Consider the following 22,188-nt stretch of genomic DNA (forward strand, 5'->3'; position numbering starts at 1 on the left):
GTGCAAAAAGATTAAAACCAAACCAAAGAGATGGTGACAATATGAACAACCGAATACTGACTTTTGGGTTTAAACAATCATCACTGTTATATCCTGCCCAAATTACACGTACCTGCGTTATATCAAATGACAGTCATTTCCCTGCCGCACAAGGGCAAACCCACATTCATTCGTTCATGTATTCACGAAAGTTTATTGAGTTTTAGACTCTTTAATGAATGGTAGTGATTTCACTGCTGCTCTTTAATAAATGAGCAAACATTTGAGTAGATTTTAACCAACAAGAGATCAAAGATCTAATGAATGAACACGTTTTAAACTAATTAGCATAAGATAGTAGAGTCGGGGAAGATGGGACATCTTTAACACATAATATCCAAATAGCCTGATCGTGTTTTAAACAATTAACAACGGTCTGTGGAAGTGGTGAAGATACGGTTTTATAATTCATTAAATGTTCTTTGTTTACTACCAAATGAAAGAGAAAACAAAATAAAAAGGTGTCCCATCTACCCCCACCCTGCTATTTTAATTAATTCTTTTACTACAACGGTCGACTGGGCTCAAAAACAAATCTGAAGTAACCAACAAAACGGGTTCTATTCGCCACTGGTGACTGTGGAGCAGTAGAGGCAGAATGTATTTATACATGTATTATAGCTAATGGAACTTATGACGTATGAGGATTGAGTGATTGGTAAAGAATATGTGTAAATACGCTTTGTACAACTCCTGTACCGTGTGTTTATTGTAAACTTGCACTAGTTAACGTTGTCGTCGCTTAAAAACGTTTATTTTCATGAATTTTGACAAACCGTAATCACGCAGTAATTCGGTAATGTTAGAAGTTAATATTAATCATATAATGTTGAACCAAAAATAATGTTTTAATTACGATTAATGATAATACGGTATAAGGGTAGTGCATATAATGCGTCCCCACTTAAATGCTAATAGTTTGATTCAGTCGTGAATCGTTGTGTGGATTTCTTATCTTATATAACACGTCCCGTCGTTCCCCGCCAAACTCCAGACAGTGTTTCCGCTATGTAAAGTGCATGAGGAAAGTAATCGTTAATTAATCGCTCATCGTGCGGTTTTAAATCTGAAAATTCAGTCCAAAAGTTTTAAACATATATTAATGATTTGATTTCAATCAAGAGATTAAAGAAAATGCTAGAATTAAGAATTGAGATAAGTGAGGAAAATAGTCTCGCAAAAAACAACAACAACAACAACAAGAGCAACTGTTCGACGAAAAAGGATCTATATGACCACTAACGTGTTCAAAAAGATAGTGTCGCAGATAATGAGCCTAATTTTAGGGCTTAATACTTGTGGTACATGGTTACTGTCGGCGCTGCTACCATTGTGGGCGTATATGTCGCAAGGCAAAGCAATTGCTCCAGCCCAGTGGTTACTAATGGATTGTCAAAATTATCAGCCCTATACATATAAAAATTCTCCAAAAATAATTACCTACGAAGAAACATACATGGTAACTCGCAAGCTGGCACAAGGTATTTGAACACCCGTGTTGTAATGACTGGCGTCTTTGGCCATACGAGGAGAAAGCAAGTTACATTCATACTTTATTCACCGTACCGTATGTAAATACGCATCATATTCCTTACTTTAATTATCAACCTCATTGAAGAAATAGGACTGCTGGGGGCTGAATCTAAGCCGTAGATACCTACATGTGGTTTTTATAACTCTGGGCTGAATGCCTTTAGTAATTTTAATCATATCGAAATTTAACGAGCGACGTATGGTTGTTGTCGTTGCCAATTAAGCACGTTAGTTTTTATATAGATCAGTGCTCTTTATAGGGTGTACCAAAATAGCCCTGGGGTGCAGTGGTACAAAAGGGTTTACAGGAGTGCATCAGAGACTACAAACATTTTCAGCAATAAATAATTCGTCCGGCAAAGTGTTTAGCGCGCCTGCCTGTAATCAATAAGTAATGGGTTCAAGGCTCGTCTACCATTATGAGCGTGTGTGTCCTTTGGCAAGACACTTAACGGCAATTGCTTCAATTCAGTGGTCACTAATGAGTTGTCCAAATTATCAGCCCATATATAAAAAAATTAAAAAAAATCACCTACAAAGAGACATATATGATGATTCGTAAGCTGACACGAGGTGTATCAATACCTGTGTTATAACGACTGTCGTTTTCCAGCCACGCGAGGATAAAGTAAGTTACATTCATTTATTCATTTAAAATATATTAACGTCTTTAAAAATGTTAAGTATTGTTTGTCAAAGTTATGAATATTCTGAACGAATTTAGCCATTTTCCTACAGTTTTGTCCCCAGTTTTTGGTGTTATCTTTGCGAAACTAGTCCTATCTTTAGCCGCAAACCACCTGTTCCTAATGATTGATCTTTTGAACCAGCGGTGCTTTTTGACTAAAGAGAAACTTTTCTTGTACACATTTCTCCTTGATGACGTCACTAGTTTTACGTTAAAGCAATCAGGGGTGCATGAGTTCGTCACAACAACTTTAGTGGTTCACCAACCCCTCAAAAAGTTAAAAGCACTGATATATACAAATAAAAAGGATTTAAGTTGGTCGTAGACAATTGTTGAGCACGTAAGTGGCCATAATAGATCATTTATATTAAGTGCTTACTCGTTAAAGCTTAGCTCCCTTGTTAGTAATATTACTTCATTTACTACTCTTTTTCCACCTCCTAAGAGTAACTGGCCATGTATAAACTGTAATTGTGTTTACAATATATCTGTTATTGATGAACACGGACACGCTGTCCAGTTTGTAGTTGTACTGGCAGTGGCGACCTCGCGTGTTTCATTTATTAATTTTTATGGCAATGTGTCGTCTAGTATCGCAATGCATTGTGGGTTCTTTTTGATCAAGGGTGAGCTCGTAAGCACGTTAGCAAGATGTCCTTAGTAATCCCGGAGAAGTTTCAGCACATTCTTCGTATTTTAAATACGAATATTGATGGTCGCCGTCATATCGCATTCGCCTTGACCGCCATCAAGGGAATCGGCCGCAGGTTTAGCACTCTGGTGTGCAAAAAAGCCGACGTTGATCTTACGAAACGCGCCGGGGAGCTTTCCGATGATGAGATTGATCGCATCGTCACGATCATGCAAAACCCTCGCCAGTACAAGATTCCCGACTGGTTTTTGAATAGACAAAAGGATGTTCGTGATGGCAAGTTTGGTCAAATTCTTTCCAACCAGCTTGACAACAAACTTCGTGAAGACATCGAACGTTTGAAGAAGATTCGTGCTCACAGGGGTTTGCGACACTACTGGGGCCTCCGTGTTCGAGGCCAACACACCAAAACCACAGGACGGCGTGGTCGAACTGTTGGTGTGTCAAAGAAGAAGTAAATTTCTGAACTCAATTTTCACAATTGTGCAACATGCAGATATATACAACTAGACATTTGTTGGGTTTTATTTAACTGTGCTGCTTTTGTTCAATAACACTGCTATAGCATGTTTAGTAAGTTGATTTGCATACTTTGGTATACTAATGTTACTTGCAGTTTATTGTGTTGCGCCAAACAATATTAATCTTACATTTGAAAAGTTTAAAATCTGCATTTTGCTTTTTGTGTTTCAGACGTATCAAAGTGCTTGAGTGCTATAGGAAATAAAATGATTTAACAATTTCACGGCTATATACACAGATTAAAATATGTCTTATAACGCAACTGCAAAGTTTTTGCAAAGGGTATTATGTAAGCAGGTAAATACTGATTGTTGTAATTATTTGGAAATGTTTAATTATAGTTCTATTGAATATAAATTCACAGCAGTAATCGTAACACTACAGGTTATTGAAATAAAAAGACAAAACCTGAATGCTGTCCATTATTATAATAACCATAATTACTCAGTTCTCAATGTTTTTTCAGCCCTTGGGTGTTCGAACTTATTCTGTGGAAGCAACATTTCCCATCAAACCAATTGACACACACAAGCTTGAAAACACACCTGCAACTGAAGTACAGATCAACAAAGATGATGCAATATCTTACTACACGTAAGTTTTACTTAGCTTAATGTGAAACACAAACTAACCAGACTATACAATGAGATTTCTTTCTCTGTTAGTGTTAACCTTTATAAAATTTATAATGTCTACCATATTTGTTAAGTATTCTCTTCACACTGCATAATTAACCTTCAGGAAAATGCAAATTATTCGTCGAATGGAGCTGAAAGCTGATCAACTGTACAAACAAAAAATAATTCGAGGATTCTGTCATTTGTATGATGGGCAGGTAACTTTCAAAACTTATTGGTTATTATTTCATGCATGAGTAAGTCAAATTTGGCCTATCAATTGTACTATATTAGTATATTTATATTGGCTACACACTAAAAAATCGTTTCATGGTTGCATATTTGGGTTATTTTAAGCAGCGATGCTACACGATTGAATCAAAAGTTGGTTTGTTGAACTCACATTGTCATTTGACATCCATTGGACATGGCGTTCTGGTCAAAATAATCAAAATATCTACCACCATGGATGTTTTTTATATTTTAATTGGGCAAAACTGTTACTGCAGAGTTTAAGATGGATGATATTAATTAAGTTTTATTATATTTTTAAATCCTAAGTTGTAAGCTGTTATTTGCAGAGTGCTATTTGTCATTGTTCTTTTTAACCCCCAGGAAGCTTGTTGTGCTGGTATTGAGGCATCACTGACTCCAAAGGACGATGTGATCACTGCATATCGTGCTCATGGCTGGGCTTACATCAGGGGTGTACCTGTTTGCAACATTCTAGCTGAACTATTTGGTAACTAGACATGCGCGTTTTCCATTTTACTTGTACAAAATTTTTAACCTTTTTTGATATGTTTGTCGCCGCTTAGAAGCTTGTTTACACGAAAACCATACGTGCGATAAAAACTGACACCTCTGGTTTTGCAAAGAAAGCATGTACTTTGTATGGGGAATAAAAGAGTACACATTGGCTGTTAGCAAAAACTGTTTTTCGTAGCAATAGAATTGTATGCACCGCACTATTTTACCAATTAGTATAACATGTTTTATACGCTGTTTATGTTTATCTTAACATGCTTTTTTGTGCAAAACCAGAGGTGTCAGTTTTAACCCCATGAAAGCATATATTTTTAAGAACCCTTTTTTATCATCATATTTTTCTAAAAGGTCGAAAGCTTGGCTGTGCTAAAGGCAAGGGAGGTTCCATGCATATGTACAGCAAGAATTTCTATGGCGGCAATGGTATTGTTGGTGCACAAGTACCACTTGGTGCAGGAATTGCATTCGCCCACAAATACAGAAACAGTGACACAGTAACCGTTGCATGTTATGGAGATGGAGCAGCTAACCAGGTAATAGATACTGACAACTGACAAGATTCATCGTCAATATTAGCACATTGTGCATATTTTTAAATGTCATGTGCACAATAAAGTCTGTATTAATGTATGTTGGTAACAATTATTTAAATTAGGCAAATTTTATACAAAGCCTAATATTGTGCAAGCACCAAAGCCTAATATTGTGCAAGCAATTAATATTGTGCAAGCACCAGAACCCTTTTTACTAAAGATGAACAACTTTTTTTATTAAAGCTTTATAAGATGCCTTTAATGATCGTACAGTTCTGTGCTATTTAATTTTTTATATCACAAATGCACTGTGCACTTCATTACTATAAAAAAAAATACGACATAAGGTATTATAACGTATATATATATTATATTTTTTTTTGGTTGACCATATAATGTAATTAACTCCAATTACTGTTTTTCAAATTTTAGGGTCAAATATTTGAATCATTCAACATGTCACAACTGTGGAAGCTGCCTGCTATATTTGTATGCGAGAACAACCGGTGAGCAGCCTATATAATATGGTGTGTTTTGTATGTTAATGTTAGGTTTTGGTTGGGTTGCCTTATATAGTTATTATAAGTTGTGTCAATGCATGCTTTACTGTATAATTTAAAAGTTGTGTGACTGTGAACGTGTGAAGTGTACATGTTGTTTATAAATTCCGGTAATGGGACCCTTACGTGGTGTTGCTCATAAGAGTTGAATGATATTTCTTGGTAAAGAAAAACCAATAAGAATCGGATGTTATGAAAACCAAACAGACGAAAATGAAGACTCCAACCAAAGTGACCAAGGGTTTGACTGGATTTGATTTTTTGTTTATTACGTTTTTGTTGCACTTGATCCTTATTGTGTGAAGTGTAGTTTTTGAAAGTTGCTTACTTCGGTTATACTGATTTCGGCCTAATATTCGGAGATGTAATTATGAATATGTTGAATATTGTAGCTATGGTATGGGCACATCAGTGGAAAGGGCATCAGCAAGTACAGATTATTTTACTCGAGGCGATTACATTCCTGGTTTAAGAGTTGATGGAATGGATGTTCTTGCTGTACGTGAAGCAACGAGGTTTGCAAAGGAACATGCAGTTAAAGAGGTGATGACACTAATTTGTTATTAAATAGATTACCTTATGTTTTACCATTAAGGTGAAACAATATGTTCTTCTTTAACAGTATAGTTTTTTAATCATGTGTATGTTTACATTAGTAATTCCAACAACTGTATTTGCATTATACATTGATACATTAATGTATAAAACTTTCAAAATGACATTTATTGGAACCTACAAAATTGTTTTAATCTATTTTGGGTCCATGAATAAATACCAGGTGAATTAAACTAGGTATATCTTTTTTAAAAACCCTATATGTTTTTTCAGGGCCCAATATTGATGGAACTTGTTACATACAGATATCATGGACACAGCATGAGTGACCCTGGTACAAGGTAACAAGGGATGGGCTGACTAAACATATGTGGTGGCAATGACTGTTAATTGAGACGACCACTTGCAATCGGTAACCAATAGTTGAAGACATTAAAGGAACTGTCTTGAGATTAAGACCACGCACCCCAATGACCTCAAACAAATTTGTATAAATCGAAATATGAAATATCGAACTCCAATAATGTTGCTTTTAACCCACAGTTATCGTACGCGAGATGAAGTCAAAGAAATTCGACAGAATTTGGATCCGATTATGAATTTCCGTGAAAAGATAATTTCTGCAGGTTTCGTTACCAAACAAGACGTTGCGGTAATGTTGATTGTTAAACCATATGTGTGTTAATGTATCACCTGTTTCATGCTAATTCAAAAGACAACCAACCCCTAAGCTTTTCTAGTCTTTTCTGGCTATGAGAGAATAAAGTAAGCTACATTTATTCATTAAATTGGACCCACTGTTTTGGGAGGTCAAGTTAAAATAAAACTTATTTTTTCTGAGTATAAATTCATAGTTTGAATTTTCAGCCTAATGTTCTGAGCTTAATTGGTCAGGATATCGATTGTATTCGGATACAAGCAGAATGTTTAAAAAATAACCTAAACTTTTAATACATTATATGAATTAGTAGGCAGCCAAGTCAAAATTTTAAGCAATGATTTATTGATTTTATATTTAGACAATCGATGCTGAAGTGAAACAACATGTTGAAAACGAAACTGCAAAAGCTCTTGCCTCAACTGAGCCGGATTTTGATCAAATTGCTTGCGACATTTATGTCACTGACACCCCCCTTTCTATCCGATCCTGCAACATTTACAACCAGCTACACCACCAGCCATCTGTCTAAATATTCTGTTTGCACCATTTTCGTTTACCTTTCTCTTATATTTTTCAAACTAAAAATTCTAATATATATATAAATCTCGTATTGCAGGTTGAATTAAGACCGTGATACATTAAATTATCATAAAGATGTTTATGCTTTAGTAGTAAAGAGGTTAGTACTGTACAAAGGTAGAAAGATATTTATATTATTCCTTCCAATGTGCAACACTGTTTTACGCGAAAGTGTTCCGGAATCTTTCAGTTCGCTGTCTTCCTGCTTGGTTGGTGAAGTTTATTAGTCGAATACCTCGTAACCGAACCGTTGGATGATCGACGTTGGTACATGTATAAATGATTTGACGTCCTGTTCAGCAATGCACTTACTATATTGCATCGGCCCAATAGTTTTGTACAGAGAATGATCATCTGAAGTTGCAGAGGTATTAGCTCTCTAGCGTACGCTTCCGTTTCGCGATAACTTGCTTCAACCGTATGGTTCTTTCTGGGTTGTCTAAAAGCTATAAGCATATACAAATAATAATAAATTCTAAAAAATACGCACAAATTTTCGTACCTAATATAAAACGATAGCGAAGATCATGTTATTAAAAGAACGAAGAGAATCAACGGCATAGCAACAGTTGTTAAAACACGGTATGAATAGAGAAGTGTCAGTTAAAAAGCGTGACTGTTGTTGGGTAAAAACAACATTCATTCAGTCAATACTTCGAAGTGCTGTGGAAGTACGTTTGGGTGGCAAGACACCAACGCTCCGGACTCCAAAAACCAGAACGTTGTTCTCGTGAAAGACGTTCATAAGCGACCTGGGTTTGGGGGTAATGCACCAAACCTGGCCAAAATCCTACCTACGCACATATAATAGCTTGGAAACAGACCACACACAACTCCAACACTAATATTTTACTGACTACGTTTTATCTTGTTTCCGTTATCGGTATCGTCTTGCCCGAGACCTGTACTTCGATGCTTTCAGCGTAATCGTTCAGGATTTAGTTATAATGATTAATCAGTGTCTATTTGTTACCTCTCTGGCAACTGTTTCTGATTTACGGTATCCTTATATATGGTAGGGTGGGGAAAGATGGGATGGGACACTTTTTCATTCTACTTTATCGTCCCATTTGGTAGTAGGCTAGGACACGGCCTATTAGAGATGTCTCTAGTCGATCGTGGCTAGGAACATACAAAGAGTTACAAAACCATATCCTCTTCCGTAGACCGCCGTTAACTGTTTAAAACACAATCAGGGTATTATGTGCTAAATGTGTCCCATCTTCCCCACCTTACTATATCGTCAATAAACCCGTACACAATCAAGTGGAGAGCATTAATAAAGTTTAAAACAACAGTTGCTTATTCATCACTTTTTTGTACCTTCCACATGATTAAGTCAGTGGCAAACTTTAGAATGTTGAAGTTCTGATGTATACCAAGATAAAAGCAAAAGTTCTTTACTGAATCTGCAGCAGCTAACACTGCAGTAGTTACGAATTTGGCAGTTATGTATGTTCACAACATGTTATAATGTATGTGCACATTTACAATGTTACCCATGACGATAAAAAAAAACAATTCCAAATTCAACAAACCTACAACACTGCAGTTAGTTACGAATCTGGCAGTTATGTATGTTTGCAGCAAGTTATTACATATGTGCACATGTACAATGTTACCCATGAAGATAAAAAAAAACTATTCAGAATTCAACAAACCCACAAAGGTATATCTCAGGAGGTAAATTTAAAATAAAAAGATATTTATTTTGATTCAATTGATGAAAGAGAATTTGAGTCTCCTGTCAACTGACTGAAGACTTCCAACTCATTTTCTGAAGATTCTTCATCAGTAATATAAATTCTTTCTCTGAAAAACAAAATTTGTAATTCCTCTATTTCTTCAACCCAACACAAAAGGGAATGAATTGGTTATGTCATTTAACACTTAAAGCGTGTTTAGAAGTTCAGAACAATCCACTGTAGCGGCCAGGTCGTTGTCATGGTGTAACTTTCCACTTATTACGCAGACTAACATGAATATTTACCTCGGTGATAAACGGTTGCCACGCTGAATATACGACTCCAATTTGTTGCAAGAAGCAAGAAGTAAACCTAAATATGGTGGGGAAGGTTGGATCGGCCGTGACAAAAATTCCGGGTGAAATTGAACGCCAACAAAATATGGGTGATCTGGATTGTAGAAGTGTAAAGGCTTTTACTTTTTGTACATACAAGTTTAACTGTTCCAAACATATAATTTTTATAAAACTAAATATATACATATTAGTTATACAGATCGCTGCAATACTGTTACAAATTTTAAAAGCAAGTTTTGTTAAATTTATAAATCTAACTTTTGTTTTTTTTGTAGGAACTTCTTAACTTTACCAAACTTGAATAATTTAGCCGACAAACATGTTTGCAATGCTTAGTGTTATCGGGTTGATCTGCACAAATTCCCCGTGGTAGCATAACAGACAACAGTCATCAATCATCATAAAACATTTTTATTAGTGGCTCACTAATGTTTTAAGTTTGCGGGCTAAACTATCCACTGTATGCTAGGGTCAGAGCTACTTGCAAAACCTCAATTCGTGATTCTTTCCCTATTAGGTTTGTTTTCTTCACGATACTGTGAGAGTTATTCTCCATGTTTACTGATGTACGAGTAACAATCCCTAGTTGTTACAATAAAGTTAAAAGGACCGACATCTTCTATTTGACTAATCAGCTAGAATGAGTCCGAAAAATCTGTATTAGTATTTAACTTCACACAACCAAAAGTCAAATACCAGAGCCAGCATACAGAGCTAAGTTTACCAAACAAGAGCAGCACATTGAACACCAGTTATTATTATTAACATTTTACTGTTTTTTCTATTTGATCGTGACCTTATCAACACTTCAACCTTAATTTTGGAGCATCCATCTTTTTAATGTTTCCAATTTCTTTTTAATTTGTCAAAATTAATTGGCCAAATATTCAAAATTATTTAACCATTCAGGCTGAATAATCAAGGCAATTTTAATAATAATAAAACATCCAATCACCTTTCAACTCCATGATTTCCATTCGAAGACCTTCTACATCATGGCCAACAAACATAAATCCCTTCTCCTCATAAAGATGAATATAAGTTGGGTTTATCTCATAACGATGTCGATGACGCTCATCAACAAAATTATGCGGTTGGTTATACAACTTCCCTGATTAATAATAGAAATATTTTGTTAAAATTTAATGAATATGATTACTTATCTGATCTTGAATGGCAGATTAAGTAAAAGTTATAAAAATTGTGTTCTTGTCACAAAGTTTTAGACCTATGCATTTAATGTTGGTGTTATATTATTGCATATACAAATTGTGGGCGTGAATGTATGGATCATTCTACCGGTTTATCTAGAATGATAATTACACAAAAGTCAGGAAACGTAACTGCAAGGTCTCGAACAATGAAAATTCTCACTGATATGTCTCTAGGCACTGCAGTAACTCAGTAACCATGCTGATTTTCTTTGTTCGGTATGATTGTAATATAAGCCCATAACTGTGTTGTCCATACTAAACATGAGGTACTAGAGTAAAGTATATAAATATACGAGTGCTGCCTAAGTTACGTGTTGTTGGGAATACGAAAAACAGACACATTTAACACAAACAGAAATTGCTTTCACTTTACTAAAAAGGATTTAAATTTACATTTCAGAATTTTTGAGATACATACTTAAGATGGAATCCTCAGTTTGAAACACGGTTCTCCTCTGCCCCAACCTCATGGTCCCTCCCATATCTCCTTTATTATGTTCAGGCATGTCAATAACAACTGGGTGACTTGTGTTTGGGTTAAGTTCCGATGAGTTTGCATCTGTTACAATGAAACAAAGTTCTAGTAGGTTGCCACCACATTTGAAAGAATTTAACTTGCTTTAAAAAAAAAGATACAGTCATTATAACACGGTTGTTCTGTTTCATACACGTCGTGTCGGATAGTGTTTTTTCGTGTTACTTAGTATATAGACATCTTATTAGTAACCACTGGATTGAAGCAATTGCGTTTAGAAAGTAATAAAGTTGTCTTGCCTAACAACACATACGCCCACAGGCCACAATGGTAGCATCATTGAGCCTTGTAACCTCTTGATTGAGAGGCTGACATGCTAATTACTGTGCTAAGTCACGGTATTACTCACGATTCTGGATTATATAAGATATACCAATTGTCCCTGGTAGACAAAAAGACAATTTGTATGTATGGATTGGCTTGTAAGCACAAGTCAGATATTTGGTTTAAAATAATTTTTGTATCCGATGAAGGGAAATTGGGACTAAATAATATTTTTGTTTAAATGCAGCAACTTTTTGAAAATGTTGCAATAACATATAGTCTCATAGACTATTATACAAATTAACAAATCAACTGACCTTCCATATTGAGCACAGTACGCGCAAACTCAATCGCAGCAACTTGTAGACCAAGACAAACACCAAGGTAAGGTTTCTTATTAAGTCGAGCCCATTTCACCGCAGCTACCTTTCCTTCAACTCCACGAGGTCCAAAACCACCGGGCACCAACACTCCACTACATATTATCAATAATTAATAAATATTTACAGAGAAATGAAGAACTTTTTATATTATAAAAATTGTTGCTGTCAGCCTCAAAACAAATCTAAAACAAGTCTTTTCATATTTCCTTCTTGACATTGGGGTGTGCAAGTTGCCTTTTTCGGGTAATTGATGATAAAAATGTAAAACCCTGATCAAGGCAATGTGAATGGAACAAAAAAAACATATAAAAAAAATGCTTTAAATTTATTGGAACAATAGTTTGATTGTTTATTTTATGCTACAAACATTGGACTTCAAGTACTTTGTTTTAATATTTATGAAAATTTTCATCCAAAAGACATTAAATGGTGTTTAACGTCATTCATGTTTCCTACACACTTATTGTTCCTTCTGATCAAGGAAGTTAATAAATGAAATGAAAATCAACATATCACTAAAAAAGTGCTAAAAGATGTTTTAGAGTTTTGCACAAAAATATAAAGACATTTTGTTTTAAACTGAACTTTTAAGTTTTGAGACATACTCAGCTAAACAAAGCTGTTTCCACGCATCATGATAAACCACAGGTTTCTCTTTCAATGTTTCTTCCTCCAACTCTGTTGAATCAATTATCTGTAAATATATTTCTCAATAAAATAATCGTGAAACATTCTTGGTGTATTGTGATTGGTACATCAATACTTTCGCATAACAGAAACATAATCTTGAAGCAAGGTTCGCTTCAACATGATAGAAACGCAACGCTCGTGGAACAGCGCCTCCTTTTTTGATGTTGGCTAACGATTGGGGTGACCGTAGAGCCCACATACTATTGCTATAATGTTGCACTTAAAAGTAAAAAAAAATGAAAAAACATAACAGGACTATTCAGCATAGCTTTCTCTGTAAAGTTTTGAAGCAAATTACAACTCAGCTCAAACTGCAGAAGTGCCCAGTGTTTTTGTATTTGATTTTTATTAAAATTCAAAAAATTCTAACATAGAAATAATAAAAACAGCTGCAACAATTATAAATATTTTTTGATCAATGTTTTTATAAGAGTTGTACGTCTTGCACAACACTGAGGATAACAAGCGCTCTCTTTAACCGCAAACAATTTTGTAATATTTTGATCAGTGTCACTTTACGACGAAACAGAAACGTATATCCGTATGTCTTTTTTATTTAACGACGTCAACGTTAGGTATCTCAGTATCTGTCCATAAACAAGTATACAGCAACAATGAGACAGCTATCATGAATCACAATATAAACAAAAACAATAAAACATCATCATATGTTGCAGCATAAGCATAACATGCAACAAAATCATTGAACCAACTCACAGTTAACACGAGTTTCCTGTTAATAGCCAGTGCTGCATGGCGTAAAGCTTTAATTACAGATGCATAGGAATCTTCTAATCTTGTGTATTTACCAACTAAAGCTATATTGCAACTGCTCTGTATTCTATCATACCTGCAAGAAAAAAAAAACGATGTATGTATATATCAAACAAACTTGATTAACTTTTTATACCAGGTGAAGTCCAATTATACTGAACTATACAACTTATTCTAAAACCTGTGAATAAATATATAATTGTTATACAAAGAGAGAAAATGCTAAGCTAAACCAAAAGCATTGCAAAAGCAATAAATGGTCTTTATGAAAGTCAAAATAGGTGGTTTGGCAAAATATACAAGCAGTTTTTACAACTTACTAAGTTTATGAACTACTTACTTTTCAGCTAGATTTTGCCACTGGGAGAGCATAGACTTTTTGGGCCGCTTTGTCAAACCAAGTCGTTTGTTAAAGTAAGCGGATAAGTTTTGCTTTTCAAGCAGCATCGGCACGTGGTAAAGTGATGACACATCATGTACGGTAATAACCTGTAAACTTATTATATAACACTGGACCTTGACCTTTTTGAGTCCGTGTTTGCTATGAAAAGTGTAAAGTACAATGTACTTTGAAACAGGGAATGCTAAAGAAGCTCATAAAAGTTGTGCTGTAAAGGCAGCCATTAGCTTTGGATTTGACCAGACATCACACAATTAGTAATATCTACATGAGGCTCTAAGTACAGAAGTCATTTAATGCAAAGAAGAATTACGTTCAAGTCTTCCTGAATCTTTGAGCCTGTGTATAAACTAGACCTACCTGTTCTGGCGCCACGTGGCAAAAATTTGAAATTTTTTCTTTCACCGACATTTCAATAGGACTTTGACTGCGACAACAGATGAGATCAGGAGACAATCCAAGTCCACGCAAAGCTCGTACACTGTGTTGAGTCGGTTTTGTCTTCTGTTCACCAGTCGTGCTTGGCTAAATGGGATGTAATATAAAGAGGCTGCACCTTTTATGTAGATGTGTAGAATATATACAACATACACAACTATATATTCATGGTGCGGCACAGAAGTGAGCAAATACCTGAGGTAAAAGGCTGACATGAATGTTGCAGAAATTTTCTGGTTTTACACGAAATTGAAACTGACGAAAAGCTTCAACAAACGGCATTCCTTCGATATCACCGATGGTTCCACCAAGCTGATCATGCAATAAATAAACTGGGTCAAATATTAAAATAAACAATCATAAATGCAAAAAAAGAATAGAAAATAGTCAAATATACAATTGATCCGAATTACAGAAAAAACAAGTATTTATCTACAACCTATAAACACTGATCAACAGTTAAGAAGAACAAGGCTTCACAATCTGAAACTTCATAACTTTTTCTATTATTTATTTTCTTTGCTCGACAAAGTGCTAGCCCGACCACTAGCAAATACTTAACCAACTACCTCATATTCTCATTCAACAATATTGGGCAAGATAAGAATGTTACCAAAAACAAGTTACACCCACACTTGTTGTGTTGACTCACTTGTGTACATATATACCAATAACGGGTTTGATTTCAAACTGATGCTCACATTTACACATTAACAAACTTTTAAAATCTTTTACATCGTACAAACCCATTACCTCAATGATACAGACTTCAGGTTCAGCAGAATCTCCATTAACTGGGATTTTTGCAACTCGTTCCACCCATTCCATTATTGCATCGGTCACATGGGGAACAACTTTGTATGTAAGGAAAAACTTAATGATCCATGTGATAAAAAGGGTATTGATTACAAACAAGATATCATAAAACGGGGTTGCATTTTTTTTTAACAGATAAATTTGTTTTAGCTAACCAGCATATTACCCAACAAATAAAAATAAAACGTAGCTACCAACTATAGATAAAGATAATGGGGTTCTTAAAACTGTGTGATAAAAAATCAATACAATTTCATGTTGATACCGTCCATGCAGGTTTGTCTCACAAAGTTTAAGAACCCCTGCTACTGCTATAGAATATAATAGATTGTATCAAATGTGCGTCCAACAGTATTTTAGTCATACAAACCTTGCACAGTTTTGCCAAGATAATCTCCTCGTCTTTCCTTGCTAATAACATGTTGATATATTTTTCCTGTTAAAATACAGATCTATTAGATCAAGTGGTAAATTTAAAATTGAAAAATTAAAAATATTTAAATTTCAATTCCACACAAAGAGGGAAATGATTGGTGTTTTGATGGAGAAACTTACAACAGAAAGAACAACAAAACCTGTTGGATAAAAAAAAGGACCGATAGAAGCACATAAATGCTTCATAAAAACAAATTAATTTGAACACTTTTATTACCAACACCAACCTGTTGTAATGTTATTATCTTTATGTAACTTGACGTTAAGGAATCGTTCGTAGTTGCCGAGATCTAAATCAACCTCCCCTCCATCATCAAGGACAAACACTTCACCTGAAATAGTTGTTGCACAACATGGGTTAAACAACTGTACTAACACACAGTTAAATCCATTTGCTTTAATCTTGTGCAATGTAGACTTATGATAGAAAATTAGTTCACTTGGTAAGTGTGACATCAAATAAATTCAAATTGTGATGTAAAATTAATTTAGATTCCAACATCAAGTAATACAATTTGTGATATAATTATAAAATAATACAACTTATAATGTTAAATGCAGTTTATTCGTGTTGTATTTTCACCAGGTTTGGCCCCCATATGAAGTCCCACACAGTTGTTAAAACAAACTTGCTAAATTTTATTTAAACTAAATACGCAGTACTTGATTTATTGAAGGAGCATGAATTGGATCTTAATGTTTAAAAGGGCAATATTAACAATAGTAACTTTAGGGCTTGAACATGAATATTATTTAAATGTTGGTAAACAAAAAATATAATAAAAACAATATAATAGGCACTGTGTAGTAAAATAAACAAACATTGATTTTTAATAGAAACATACAGCATACTCACCATGCTCATAGGGGGAAAATGTACCAGCATCAATGTTCAGATAAGGATCAATTTTAATTGCTGTAACGCGGTGTCCATAAGATTTCAGTATGGTGCCAATACTACTTGATATCACTCCTTTATAAAGAAAAACATTCTTGAGAAATTAAATTAGATTTTGTATACAAGAGCGGAAACAAAAAAGAATTGTGTCATTATTGTGCAGAGGAATTTATTTATTACAGCAACATTTCTGTGTTTTTTGCTTGATTGTAACTGGCCGTTACGCAAAATCATTATGAAATAAGTGTAGTTGTAATGTCTGACATAATTTGTTGGAAAATTACTGTTTAAATACTAAGTATAAGCTGCTGTCTTGTTGTATTACCATGAAATGTGATAAAATAATTCCAACTTTTGCAGTGACGTTACCACACCATTATGTGTACCTGTGTTTTGACCTAGTGTATGCGCACGCAAAAGACGTCACAATAATATTAGGTCATATATAACCTGACCTAATACTATGAAATTTAATGCATTCGCCTCTTGCATTAAATTTCAAAACTCGGTGTCTATATTGCATCATTTAACAAATAATGACCAATGCAGAACAGCTATTCTTTTACATAAACACATTTAAACATATATACAACAAAAACATCTAAACTTTCTTTGGTGACTCGAAAACTATATGTTTTAAAATTTAGAAAAAGGTGTAAGACAAATTAACTAAGTTTTTCAAATTTTAAAGTTAGATAATTGAACTAAGTTTCTTTAAAATTACAATAAGTTCAAAAAAAGATAAACTTAACTTACCTTTCCCAATCCCACTAATCACACCACCGGATACAAGAATATATTTCATTTTTTTAATTTGGGATATTCTGTAAAAATAATTTAACAAGTCTCCATTATTTAACAAGTCTACACATTAAAGTTTCATTTTGTTTTACCAATACATTGAATTATATATTGAGCAACTATATATTGATATATATTACAATAATTCATGCCTTAAATAAGGTTTAGCATTTTTCTGTTCATTGTATTACAAACTTGCGCCAACACTAAACATATATCTTGTAGAACAATAAAATAAATGTTTTCATATTGTTTTTTTCATAAGAAAGTAGTTGATTAGACTATAGCATAACATTGTCACATTTTCAGACACAACGAGCTGTTATAAAATACTTGTCACAAACATTTATCACTGGAGTTATTTATTCGATTAGCTAACTTCAGAAAAACGTGATTTATTTTCCATACATATGCACAAAACAGAGGAAAATCTTGTGAAATATGCACAAAACATTCCTCCATTTGTTGCTTGATAACGGAAAGGTTTTTTTTGCTTGTAACAAAGTTGTACTTTAAATGTATTGAACTTGTATTTATTGTATTGTTTGTTGATGTATCTGTAGCAGAAACTTCACAAAATGAAGGCGATGAAGCAAAACAAACACTTTCATTGTTCATAAAACTAGTATTGGTTTGTGATGACATTTCATCCATTTCAAACAAATCCTCTAATATTGCTTCAAGAATTTGAAATATATAACCAGCGTTATAAATAATCTGCGTGTCTAAAGAAACATTGCTTGAATCTTCCACTGTCTTCCTTAACTGTGAACTTACACTGAATATGCAGTTGATCAGCTGTTGCACGATGATAACAAATAATAATGAACAACTACTCAACCTCCTCAGAACACACAAGCTAAGCACTCGAAACTGTTTTTCTTGATAATGACATGAATGTAAAAGCTGATTTTGAATAAATTTAGAAAAATGAGAGCATTCTTCAACAGCTGACTCTAGCACGTTATCCAGGTCATTAATTGAGGACCTTTTGCCTAGTGTATGTTTGTCAAGGTATTGTAGACATGTCTTTAAACTATCTGCTGCTTCCACTATGAGCAAAGGGCTTAGAAACACTGAATTCTTTGTCACAGCATCTTGGATAAAACTCACCACAAATCTTATGCTAGTTAAAATCTTTATCCTGGAAATTTCTTCAGTGTGCTTACCTCTTTGCAACAATTCACTACCCAGGTTCTGCTTCGATAAACCTTTGGAGATTAACAACGAATTCAAAAACTTACAATGATCTTTTAATTCACGACTAGAAGTGACTGGCGGAGTCAATCTCTGTAGTTCATTATTAAAGAACGTTAGGAAATTTGGAGATTGCAGTTTGTTCGTTCCTGTCGTTGTATTATCGGTAGCACTGAACTGCTTGCTAGTTTGGTGGACAACATATTCCGCATATTGCTGACCGGAGAGATGAGACGGCTTCGACCGAATTAGTGCAACTGCACTTGCTAATTTGATTCCCTTTAAATATGAGAGCTTTTTAGCCACAGAAAGTCCTAAATCACTTTTATTTTCTTGCATTTTATAATTCTACATTTTACCGATAGGGTATATCACTAAGTTCCAAGTTTACTAGCTTACAAATACCTGGTAGCTGCATTTTTCCTTCACAATACCCTTTACCAACAACCACAGCTATAACAATCGAACAGACTTTACGAACCAACCACGTGTGCCTCACGCGCTCGGTCCGGCTCGGTCCTACTAAAACACGCCCGGCGGGGCATGGTGGGGCCCGATGGAAAAAAATATATAAAGTAGGTTGGGGGAAGATGGGACACTCTGTCAAACGAGACATTTTTTAATTTTCTTTTTACGGACTCCCATTTAATGATAATCAGGAAAATAAGGTTACAGAATTATTCGACAGTGTTATCACGACTTTATATACATTTGTAGGATACAATATTTATCCATTGATGTTCGAACATTACCCATTGTCGTTCATACAATACCAATTGTTATGCAATAATATAATGTATAGGTAACATGTTAAAAACTATAGCAGTAGGGCAAGAAAAAGAACGTTTAGACTTAATTTTCAAAGTGTACAATATTATTTCGTGTTATTTACGTATATTCCTATTTATAAATACACTTAATAATAAAAATACCAATGATTTTAAACTGTCCCATCTTATCCTATGTGTTTTCGAATTTGTAAAATTTCACTTGTTGTGCGGATCGCTAAATAACTCCTCGTGTGTTTTATTATATTTTATTAAATTGCTGTCAATTAATAAAAAATGATAGTACTAATTCGTGGTATTACCCAAAAACCGTCATCTATTTTGATTTTGGAAATATTTGGCAACATGTGCTTAAGTGTCCTATCTTTCCCCATTGTACTATTTTTAGTCTGTATGGGCGAGGTCCGTGAGAACCTGGGATTTAGGCCAGACTTGGTCCATTACCCCAACACCCTTGTACGTCCGGAAGTGACGTGCTCGCGGTAGTAAAGTTCTTTTATCATGTTCCGACTCAGTGTTCCGACCAAGTTCCGTTTTCTGTCCCGATTCTTGACCCGTATATATAGGACTCCATCTGCAGGACCCGGTGGTACGAGTCATACTAAAACACGCTCGTTGGGGCCCGGTGAGTAATTCGTGCAAAGGGAGCTTTCCCTGTGCAAGGCCCACCAAAATGTCATGCGTGTATACAGAATTTTTAGCCTAATGAGACCCCGAGTTGAAGTTTTTGAAAATGAACTTTAATTATTGATGTACGAAGTTTTTATTTCTCGTCCCATTTGGTAGTAAACAACGAACATTTAAAGAATAAAACCATGTCCTCACGACTTCCAAAGACTGTTGTTAATTGTTTAAAACACGATCAGGATATTTAAGTATTATAGTAGGACGGGACACCTTTACCATATAATATCCAAATTTTCTGTTCTTGTTTACTACCAAATCGGACGAGAAAACAGAATGAAAAGTTGTCCCATCTTCCCCCACCCCACTATATGTGCTAAAAGTGTCCTACCTTAAGCCACATTACTATACATACACTTATACTTGATCAAAGTTTTAATATTAAAATCGAAGTTATAATATTAAGAACTTTTAAAAACGAACAATGTAACTTTTAAAACGAAAAATGTAAATATTTTTTCCATATTCGGACACGTTGTCGAGCTTTGAGTAGAATTATATAAGTCCTCAGTCGCGCGATCCCACGTTTGTTTCCATTTTAGCAGAGCGATAATTACAGAACTTGGGAATTTCGTGTCCATTTTATCATCATGTTTTTTTCCTATGCACATTTTGTTACTGCGATGACGTGCGGAGCAAAATTGTAGTTTCTATCAACGAAAATTGCCCACTTTATGCTTTAAAGACAGACGATATCTTCCATTTTTTACAAGTTTTATTTCACACACACATTTTGGTGGCTCTTGCATAGGAAAAGCTACCTTTACACGAAATACCCACCGCCCCCCCATTCAACGGACGTGTTTTATTATGACCGGTTCCACCGGGTCCTCACCGGGCCCCACCGGACCCCGCATCCCGTTTGTTTTGCTTGTGCTCGCGTTTTATTGGGCACGTAGTGACTATAGGCCTATAGATCCTTTTTCATCGAACAGTTGTTCTTGTTAAGCACGTTAATGGTCATATAGATCCTTTTTCGTCGAACAGTTGTTCTTGTTGTTGTTCTTGTTTTTTTGAGTGACTTTTTTCGCACTTATCTCATTTCCTAATTCTAGCATTTACCTATTCTTTAATCTCTTGATTAAAATCGAATCATAATATATAATTAGTGATTAATTAACGATTACTTTACTGTTTGATTAAATGCGCCAAATACAAAATGCACCTTAGACTTTAATTATATGTTTGTACTCTAAAAAATATTTTGAACTAAGCATAAAGTTTTATAAACGCTACTGCATATGATCGCCTAACTAGCTAGTAATTAACGATTACATTTCTATTTGTTTAAGGCGCTAATTCGGACTTAAAACGTACTTTAACGTCGATTAATCGAGTGTATTCGATACATTAACTTTAACTAAGCTTCGTTTTATAACCATACTGTATAAAAACGTCCAATTAATGAGTAATTAATGATTAAAACGCTTGCGAGTCAAGTAAACTGCCATGCATCGGGAACTCCTTGGTAACACGGTAATCGGTAACTTTTGGCTCTGTCTACGTTAGTGTACAAATATAAAAAAATGTATATGATATTAATATGTATCTCTTATTAAAAGAAAAATATCCAAAATATTGGTTACCGATCGAGGCGAAATCGAACCCGGGAGTGTATGTTACTAAAGCGGGCGCCATAACCATTAGGGATTAGGCCAATAGAGCCAGTATTCAGATTTGTCGAGGCAGCGCTTATATAGTCTGGAAATTTGGGAGTGTACGTGTTGGTGAGATAAGGAATCCTCACATCGGTTCACGCCTGAATCAAACTATTTCTATTTAAGAGGAGACGCAATAAAAGCTTTTGATCGAGCTTGATCGGCCGCTGTGGTAAAAGGGTTAATTAATACTATCCTAATCAGCGTATGACGTGCTCACGCATTAGGTTTTTGGTCTCTTGCTGTTGTTGTATCGCAAGACGTTTTTTCGCACTTCTTTTTTCTCTTAATTGAAACACATCGTAATATATATTTATAATTTTTGAACTAATTTTTCAGATCTAACGCGTGATTAGCGATTTCTACGTCATATAACTCAAAGAATACGGGTTCCTTTAATTATTGCATGTCCGCTATGTCCACTATGTCCACTATGTCCGCTATGTCCGGTATGTCACTATATGT

General features: G+C 34.7%; 4 protein-coding genes across 4 annotated transcripts; 2 read left to right on the forward strand and 2 right to left on the reverse strand.

Moving 5' to 3' along the window:
* The first annotated feature begins 2,848 nt into the window (after nucleotides 1–2,848).
* LOC100182116 (40S ribosomal protein S18) lies at nucleotides 2,849–3,606 on the forward strand. Its single transcript, XM_002131053.4, has one exon. The coding sequence runs from the start codon at nucleotides 2,912–2,914 to the stop codon at nucleotides 3,368–3,370; it is 459 nt and encodes a 152-aa protein (XP_002131089.1). The 5' UTR covers nucleotides 2,849–2,911; the 3' UTR covers nucleotides 3,371–3,606.
* Nucleotides 3,601–7,787, forward strand: LOC100184477 (pyruvate dehydrogenase E1 component subunit alpha, mitochondrial-like). Its single transcript, XM_002131084.4, has 10 exons — nucleotides 3,601–3,731; nucleotides 3,901–4,028; nucleotides 4,176–4,269; nucleotides 4,667–4,793; nucleotides 5,168–5,352; nucleotides 5,785–5,858; nucleotides 6,305–6,455; nucleotides 6,741–6,808; nucleotides 7,011–7,119; nucleotides 7,487–7,787. Exons 1-10 carry the CDS (start codon nucleotides 3,681–3,683, stop codon nucleotides 7,655–7,657), a joined length of 1,158 nt encoding a protein of 385 aa, XP_002131120.1. The 5' UTR covers nucleotides 3,601–3,680; the 3' UTR covers nucleotides 7,658–7,787.
* A 1,353-nt stretch (nucleotides 7,788–9,140) lies between these two features.
* On the reverse strand, nucleotides 9,141–18,684 carry LOC100176660 (CTP synthase 1). The gene is made up of 16 exons (XM_026837148.1): nucleotides 18,566–18,684; nucleotides 17,352–17,419; nucleotides 16,554–16,670; nucleotides 15,925–16,029; nucleotides 15,633–15,698; nucleotides 15,200–15,300; nucleotides 14,642–14,758; nucleotides 14,369–14,533; nucleotides 13,949–14,097; nucleotides 13,552–13,684; nucleotides 12,750–12,838; nucleotides 12,079–12,236; nucleotides 11,381–11,521; nucleotides 10,704–10,859; nucleotides 9,698–9,842; nucleotides 9,141–9,519 (listed from the first exon to the last, which is right to left on the reverse strand). Exons 2-16 carry the CDS (start codon nucleotides 17,398–17,400, stop codon nucleotides 9,414–9,416), a joined length of 1,797 nt encoding a protein of 598 aa, XP_026692949.1. The 5' UTR covers nucleotides 17,401–17,419; nucleotides 18,566–18,684; the 3' UTR covers nucleotides 9,141–9,413.
* LOC100186876 lies at nucleotides 17,418–19,012 on the reverse strand. Its single transcript, XM_002130921.4, has one exon. The coding sequence runs from the start codon at nucleotides 18,930–18,932 to the stop codon at nucleotides 17,733–17,735; it is 1,200 nt and encodes a 399-aa protein (XP_002130957.1). The 5' UTR covers nucleotides 18,933–19,012; the 3' UTR covers nucleotides 17,418–17,732.
* Nucleotides 19,013–22,188: the final 3,176 nt, after the last annotated feature.

This window comes from Ciona intestinalis, chromosome 12, assembly GCF_000224145.3.
Source record: "Ciona intestinalis chromosome 12, KH, whole genome shotgun sequence".
Classification (NCBI taxonomy): Eukaryota; Metazoa; Chordata; class Ascidiacea; order Phlebobranchia; family Cionidae; genus Ciona; species Ciona intestinalis.